Source organism: Peromyscus eremicus, chromosome 9 (assembly GCF_949786415.1).
Source record: "Peromyscus eremicus chromosome 9, PerEre_H2_v1, whole genome shotgun sequence".
Lineage (NCBI taxonomy): Eukaryota > Metazoa > Chordata > Mammalia > Rodentia > Cricetidae > Peromyscus > Peromyscus eremicus.
Genome location: NC_081425.1, coordinates 48736879 through 48745533, shown reverse-complemented (window position 1 = coordinate 48745533; position 8655 = coordinate 48736879). Strand labels below are relative to the sequence as shown.

General features: G+C 44.6%; 1 protein-coding gene across 1 annotated transcript in view; it reads left to right on the top strand.

Moving 5' to 3' along the window:
* The first annotated feature begins 1372 nt into the window (after positions 1–1372).
* Sucla2 (succinate-CoA ligase ADP-forming subunit beta) overlaps positions 1373–8655 on the top strand; it is a 37497-nt gene continuing 30214 nt past the window's right edge. The window contains exon 1 of the mRNA XM_059274297.1: positions 1373–1753. Coding sequence (XP_059130280.1) covers positions 1421–1753 — 333 coding nt within the window. The 5' untranslated portion in view covers positions 1373–1420. The remainder of the gene's footprint in view (positions 1754–8655) is intronic.

The window sequence follows — 8655 nt, the reverse complement described above, 5'->3', positions numbered from 1 at the left end:
CTGGGGTGCTTTTCTTGCTTTGCTTTTTCATTTCAAACATTTTAATTAGCATTTGTTAGGCTATATCAACTATACATAATAATATTCCCCCACTTTTTCTCTTCTCGTCTCTTCTCTTCTCCTTCCTTCCTTCTTCCTTCCTTCCTTCCTTCCTTTCTTTCTTTCTTTCTTTCTTTCTTTCTTTCTTTCTTTCTTTCTTTCTTTCTTTCTTTCTTTAAGACAGGGCCACAGTTTAGAGTAGTCTGGAAGTCTTTAACCTCCTGCCACAGCTTCTGGTGTGCTGGGGTTGCAGGCATACATCACCAGGCATGTGTAGTGTGTGTATATTTTTAAAAACTAGCATACAGCTAACAGGTTTCCTTACGACATTTTTATATGTAGTTTTGGTTGATCCCCTCCTCTCCCTTACCTCCCTGCCCCTTCTCACCTGTGTCCTGTTAGTTACCACACCCCCACCCCAAGCATATTATTCTCTCCTCTGTGGTTTCCTGGCCTTAGCCTTTACTCACACATAAATACATATAAAAATGTAAAGATAAGATCTTTAAATGAGAAAGAACAAGTAACATGTCTTTCTGGGTCCTGGGTTATGTCGCTTAATATATTATCCAATTCAAAAGTGATAGTATTTTCTTTTAATTGTATGTGTGTGTTGCTGTATGTATGTGCACGCGAGTACAGGCACCTAGGGAGGACAGAAGAGGGTTTTTACCTGCAAGTCAGATCTTTGAGTTACAGACAGTTGTTAGCTGCCAGGTGGGTGCTAGAATTTGAACCCAGATCCTTTGGGAGAGCAGTCAATGCCCTTAACCACTGAGCCATCTTCCCAGCTCCCTAGAAGAGGGTTTTTAGATCCCATAGGCAGTGGTGTGCTTCCTAACATGGGTTCTGGGAATTGAGCTTAGGTCCTCGGCAACAGCTGTACCAACTCTTAACCACTAAGCCATCCCTCCAGCTCTCTTTCCAAGACATTTTGCTCCTGTTTCCAGAGTGTAGTCAGCTTTGGTGAGTGACAAACTTTCGAGTATCAGGGCGCTGTCTATTTTATTTTATTTAAGCTATTGTATCCTAAAGACTCAAAGCATACATTCACTATCACGAATTAACCTCTTTTTTTTTTTTTTTTTTTTTTTTTTACAGGTGAGGCCACTAGGGCTCAGGGAAGATAAGTGGCGACGCTGCAGTTCTCTAGGAAGCTTTCCGGTGGCCCTCTGGCCACAGGGCACACTTTGAGGCGGAGGTGAAAGTTCTGAGGGTCAAAGTTTGCTCTCTGTTGGCCGAGCCAGGCCCGTCCGGCAGCGGCAGGGTTAACCCGAGGCCCCGCCCCCGGAGATGGTCCAGGGTCGCTGACTCCGTGCGCGTCGGAGGCACTTGCGTCTCTGCGCCTGCGCGGTGCCGCCGGGACCGGTCGGACTCAGAAATGGCGGCGTCCATGTTCTACGGCCGGCAGTTGGCCGCCGCCGCCCTGAGGAGCCACCGGCAGCAGACTACGCTGCGGGCCGCCGCCCAGGTAAGTCCGGCTCGGTCCACTTCAGCCTCGGAGGTGGGCGGACGAGGCGCGGGGCGGGGTCGCGGCCCGGCTGCGGGGCTGTCCGCGGCGCTGGCGCGTCCCGGGTGCGGTGCGGGGCTCGGCGGGGAGGCTGCGAGCCAGGAGTGCGAGCCGGCGCTTGGGCAGCTCCGCTCCGCTCCAGCCTGCGTCCCCAGGAGGCCCGGCCCGGCGCCTCGGCGGCCCGGCTTCGACTCCAGGAGCGTGGTGGCAGGGCTCGTCCAGAGGAGCCCGGGGTCGTCCTGGCCCAGGCCCGACGCTTCCGGGCCCCTTTTGGGTTAGGGGGATGCCCTTCAAGTGTACTTCGGTGTCCCCGGAGCTGTCTTTGCGGGGAAGGACTTTGGAACACTAGCAGAGTCGGCCTACCTACCCTCCCCAAGTAGTTGTGTTCTGATCAGTCAGTCCTGGCAGCGAGTGCTAGGGACGAGTTTTAAGTTTTCCAGCTGATTAGCCGGGAGAGTAAGGAAGGAATCTTTTAGAGGACTTTATTTCTGGACAGACTCTGGTGTAGTACCGACTTCTTTTTTGTTGCTTTGTTTCTTGATATTTAGAGTGTGACAGATGTTGACCTGAGGTCATTAGGCTTGTCAGCAGCACCGGGGTTGTCATTAAGACCAATTGTCATGGATGACGATCGTGTGGCTAAGAGAAGTACTTTGGCCTGAGAGACAGACACAGCAGACGAGGTGAAGGCTGAGTTTAATTCCACAACTGCCTCTTTCTGAAGCTGTGGGTGTGCTTGTGTGTGCTCTCCAACGCCAAGAACATCAACACTGGGTGCTGGGGATGCTGTTCATTTTGTTGAGTACCTGCCTAGCGTGTAGGAAGCCCTAGGTTCCAGCCCCAGCATCTCTGTAATCCTGGCATTCTAGGTGGAGGCAATCGGATCAGACATTCAAGGTCATTATCTTCTTCATAGAGAGTTCAAGGCCAGAGTAGGCTCCAGGAGACCCTGTCTCAAAACAACAAACCAATTAAAAAAGCCCCATAAAAATTGGCCCTTGATGTTAATGCCTTAAAACTTCCAGAGCAAGATATGTTTCTGAGACAGTTCCAGAGTTTTTGGTTATGGTCTGCAGTAACTCTTCAGGCACACTATAGTTGAAATAGATTTAGTCCCCCCACCCCACCCCACTTCCTTAAATGATGATGCCTAGTTTTTAGAGAATAAGGATTTAGTGAACAGATATGTTTTCATTCTGATAGTTTTCATCTGTTTGGAAATCCCATTAAAAACGCCTTCGCCTCTCCACATGGGATGTGTAATATGTTGTCTTTGTTACAGCTCTTTGCCTGTCACTTGAGCAACAAGAGTGTATGTTTGGAGTTTGTTAGTAGTCTTGACACCTTGCTTGTCCATATGGACACATGTCTTAGGAGGAAACTTGTTCAAGGTCACACATTATATTTAGCAATTCAGTTCTTTAAAAAAATTTGTGGGTTTGTTTTGGAGTTGGTCACCTTTTCTTTTTCCTTAAGTTTCCTTTTAGTTTTTTAGTTGATCCATAATATTTTAACTCGTGTGTACTTAATGATTAAATCAGGGTAATTAGCATTTTGTTACCTCAGATATTTGTTGGTTTTTTGTGATAAGAGTATACATAACCATCTTTTCAGCTGCTTTAAAATAGAAATACATTATTATTACCCACAGCCTCTGCAGTAGAACACCTAAACTCTCTCCTCCTGTCTAATTGTAACTTCTTATGCTGCCCAGTCTTTGGGATTATACAGAATTGAAAACTAGTGAAATTTGAAGTTAGAGCAGCTAGTGCTGCAAGGAAGCAGTTTATGTAAATACTTCAGACATTAAAACTCTTTTAAAGAGCTGGGCATGGTGGCATATGCCTTTAATCCCAGTACCCTGGGAGGCAGAGGCAGGCGGTGTCTGAGGTCAAGGCCAGCTGGTCCATAGAATGAGTTCCAGGACAGCCAGGGCTGCACAGGGAAACACTGTCTCAAAAAACAAAAATCAAAAAACCAAACCAAACTCAAACTAATTAAAGTGTTCCAACAGTAGTGCAGTGCATACTTGTGATGCTTTCACCTAATTTAATATTTTGCATCCCCACCCCCCAGGGTTTCTCTGTATAGTCCTGGCTCTGTAGATCACTCAAGTCACAGAGTTTGTCTCTGCCTCCTGTGTCCTGGAATTAAGGGTGTGGGATGCCACTACCACAACTTGGCTTCATATGCTTTATCTTTAAAATATTATATGCATGTATCTAAGAGTCAGAGACCACCTAACAAAAACCCCAGTACTGGACATGAGAAGCCCTGTTTTGAATTGTTGTCCAAGAAACTCCAAAATGTACAGCCTATTGCTATTGCCCTTTGTTACCACTCCTACCCCCAGAGGTGGAAGGTAAATCTGTTCCTGAAGACACCATGTATTTCAGAAACAGCCAGAGACCCCTGATCTGGAACTGATCCAATTGCCCCCTCCCTGAAGACTGGCTTTCATGAAAGGCACCATGAAATCTCCCCAAAGGAGGAAGGCAACCAACAGTCCTACCCAACAGTGATGCCAGTGAACCACATCAACAACCAGCTTGGTACTCTAAGGCTGCGGTAGTGGCACACATGCCTTGATGGTTATCAGCAACTTTCTAATTAGACTTAGGATCTGCTAAGTAAGAGAGAGACCACTTTATACTGGAAAGCCTAGCTACTACTCAGTGCTGTTGAAGTCGTGGTTATTGGAGGAGAATCTACAGCCACTAATTTATTAAACCAGCATAATCCCTAACAACAGTCTATAAACATTTGTTCTTCTATCCACAGATAAGTGTAGTCTTCATCCCTCATCAAGGAAATTTCTCTTTGCAACAAATAGAGACCCCCTACAGAAAACCACAATCAATCAAAATGCCGAGTTATGTAGCCCAGTCCCAGTGGATACATCTGCAGAACATCTCATACCTAAGGCTCAGGGAACATAGAGGAAGAGGGGCCATAAAGATCGTAGGAGCCAGGGAATCAGGATCAGGGAGTCTGTTTTGAGATCATGTCTCAGTAATATCAGAAGCTGTACCCATAAAGTCTCACCGACATGACTGCTCAAATGTGAGCTGAACAAGGATGACAGCAATAGATATGCCAAACTGGATGAAGAAAAGCCCACAAGGCTTCCACCCGACACCAAGAGCTACAGGCAACTGAGGAAAGCTGGAAATGGGAGAGATGGCCTTCCCCAGGGAAGAGCACATCTATTAGTTACTCAGTGTTGAATGATCATCCTTGAAAACATCCATACAGGTAGCATTAGATGGACTGAACATATAGTAATATATATTTATATATATTCAGGAATATATATGCATATGTGAATACGTATTTGCATACAGTAACAACAAGTGAAAAAAGAGGCCATGAATTTGAAGAAGATTTGAGAGGGGTGTATGGGAGAGTTTGGAGGGAGGAAAGGCAAGGCAAGACAGAAATATTGTAATTAAATTATAATCTCAAAAATTATATATGTATATAAAATCACACCATTTCTTTTTGCTAACACACCTGAGAGTAAGTTGCAGGTATCATGGCATTTCACCCCTGGATACTTATATATCATATACATTTTTTTTTTTTTTTTTGAGACAGGGTTTCTCTGTGTAGCTTTGGAGCCTTTCCTGGAACTCACTCTGTAGACCAGGCTGGCCTTGAGCTCACAAAGATTCACCTGCCTCTGCCTCCCAAGTGCTGGGATTAAAGGCGTGCGCCACCACCGCCTAGCTCATATAACACTTTTAATCCTAGCACTTGGGAGGCAGAGTCAGGTAGATCTTTTTGAGTTCAAGACCAGCCTGGTCTACAGAGCAAGCCCCAGGACAGCCAAGGCTACACAGAGAAACCCTGTCTTGAAAAACAAAACAACCAAAACCAACCAAACAAAAAGAATAAAACATTTTGGAACCCTTAATAAATGTCAGGATCACTTGACTCCTAGAGTTCTAGACTGGCCTGGGCTACCTCAGAACAAACAAATAAACCAAACCAAGACAAAACACCCCCAATCCTCAAGGAATAGGACCTTCTCCCAAATAACCATAGTGCACTCATATATGTAGGAACTTCATTTAAAGTGAATATCTAATGTGTAGTCCCTACAGTATCCTTTAGATTTTATGTTTTAGGAATTGGGATCCTTTTCTGTGATATTTCTTTTTGATGCATGCGGCTGAGGAGGTGCCATGTAGTGGCATATACTGCTGATTGACTCTTTTAAAAATTATTTTGTTTTTAATTATGTATGTATGTGACTGTGCATGGGTATGTGCACATGTGTGCCGGTGTCTGTAGAGTCTAGAATTGAGCACCTGATCCCCCAAAGCCGGAGTTACATGCAACTGTGAGCTGGGTCCTCTGGTATGTGTGTTAGTATGTGCTACTAACTCTCTAGCCCCAGCATTAAAAGTTTTAGCATTAGTGCCACACTGTCTCCTATAGAAACATTGAAAAAAATGAGTGTGACAACCTTTACTAGGTTTATCTAGGTTCTTCTTCCACCTTTATTTTTGAGGTATAGTTTATGTGCAATAAAATCTATGATTAGATTTAATGGCTGGGTTGATTTTTATATTTGTGTACAACTTCTAAGTCATCACTCAGGTAAGATGGGTGTCTGAGTTGTCAGCTCCCGAAAGCTTCTTGCGCTCTTCCTTTCCCAGTACTCCCTTGAAGAGTAACTACTGGTTCTGGCTTCTGCCACCACAGGCTAATTTTTGACCGGTTTGAGCTATGTAAAAAACGCAGGGGCTGGCAGGATGGCTCAGTGGGTAAAGGTATGTGCCACCATGCTTGAAGGCCTGAGTTGGATCCCTGGGACTCCCATGGTGGAAGGAGAGTACTGACTCGTGCAAGTTGTCCTTGGGCCTCGTGTGTGCCATGACCCGTGGACTCACATACATAAATATAAAAATGTAGTAAAAATAGGAAATATCTTGGAAGTTTTTATTTTTATCTTTGGTGTCTTTACTTCAGCATTACATTTGTGACTTTAATTTACTATGTGAACAGCAGTGGTTTTTTTTCCCCTCTGAAGTATCCTATTATATAACTATTTATAATTTATTCTGTTGGTGAACAATTAGGCTGTTTACATTTCTGTCCTATGAGTAAGGCTGCTGTGAATGTTACTGTATATGTCTTTGGGTGGTATAAGACTCATAGCTGTTGGTGATATCTAGGAGCAGGTCAGGAGGTAGACATCCAGAACAGTGGGAAGTTGCTGCGTATAATTTTGGAGTGACACGGAACTAAGGTATTGAGTTAGCCAAATGAAATGTTATCCAGGTTTAATTTTATTATTGTTTGTTCTTGCTCTCGTTCATGTTCTTCTTGTTCCTCTTCCTCCTTTCTCAATGTTTCTTCTTCCTCTTCCCGTGTGTGTGTGTGTGTGTGTGTGTGTGTGTGTGTGTGTGTGTGTGAACTTCATGCACATGGCGTTCAGAGGACAACTTTGTGGAGTCGTTTTTCTTCCACCTTTACTGGTTTGGGGCTTGAATTCTGGTCACTAGGTTTGTATGGCAAAGCCACTTTTGTCTACTGAACCATGTTGTGGACCTTAGCCAGGCTTTAACTAGATGAGTTAGTGGTAACTTGCTCTTATATGGGATTGGCTTGTTGGGTTAGAGGTTCTCAAACTAGGGCCTTAAGAATCAACTAAGTGATTTATTACCAGTTCAGATTTCTTTGAGTCCAGTTCAGACATTCTGGTTTTATAGAGAATGGAGTCCAGGAATCTTCATGTTAAGAAAAGTTTTAATTTTGATGTAGTAGATCAAGAACTCATTTCAAGAAATGGACTTTATGTAAGGCTCTTTAACTCTTATGGGACTGTACTTGATGAGAATTATGTTTTGGTGTGTTGGGTTTCATGTGGAAATAATGGGAGTGTACAGCTAAGGCTTAAGAGTCCGATTGCAGCGCAGTCTTGGAAGGGTTTTGTGGCTAATTTGTTCTGTATATTGCCTTGGAGGGTTGAAAGGGTTGAAGGTTTTCAAAGGGAAGGCAGGTATTTTAACATTTTATTAGGTTTAGCTTAGACTCTGACTTGAAGTATTGGGACTGAAAGATGTTAGAACTCTAACTGATGAGTGTGCTTTCTGAGTTGTGGCCTTGCTCCAGGAAGCTGAAAAGCTAGCTGCATATTTCTTTCTTGTTCAGCAGTAGAGATTAGAGATTTCTTTTTGACATTCTATTTAATAAGAAAAAAATTTGTGTGTGTGTGTGTGTGTGTGTGTGTGTGTGTGTGTGAGAGAGAGAGAGAGAGAGAGAGAGAGAGAGAGAGAGAGAGAGAGATAGTGTGCTATGTCTCTGTGTGTTGGGTGTGTGTGTGAATGTTCCCAACAGGGCATGTGTGGAGGCCATAGGACGACTTTCACTTTTTTAAAAAAATTTCTTTTTATTTTTTATTTTATAATTTAATTTAATTTTACATATCAACCACGGATTCCCCTGTCCTCCCTCCTCCCATGTCCCCCACCCACTGCCCTCCCCCCCAGCCCACCCCCCATTCCTATCTCCTCCAGGGCAAGGACTCCCCTGGGGATTCAGCTCAGCCTGGTAGATTCAGTCGAGGCAGGTCCAGTCCCCTCCTCCCTTCACCCAGGCTGAGCAAAGTGTCCCTGCATAGGCCCCAGGCTCCAAACAGCCAGCTCATGCACTAAGGACAGGTCCTGGTCTCACTGCCTGGGAGCCTTCCAAACAGTTCAAGCTAATCAACTGTCTCACTTATCCAGAGGGCCTGATCCAGTTGGGGGCTCCTCAGCTATTGGTTCACAGTTCATGTGTTTCCACTAGCTTGGCTATTTGTCCCTGTGCTTTCTCCAATCATGGTCTCAACAATTCTCTCTCATATAATCCCTCCTCTTTCTGGCCAATTGGACTCCCGGAGCTCCACCTGGGGCCTGGCCATGGATCTCTGCATCGTGGATCTCTGCATCGGCTTCCATCAGTCATTGGATGAGAGTTCTAGCATGACAGTTAGGGTGTTTGGCTATCCTATCACCAGAGTAGGTCAGTTTGGGCTTTCTCTCGACCATTGCCAGTAGTCTATTGTGGAGGTATCTTTGTGGATTTCTGGGGACCTCTCTAGCACTTTGCTTCTT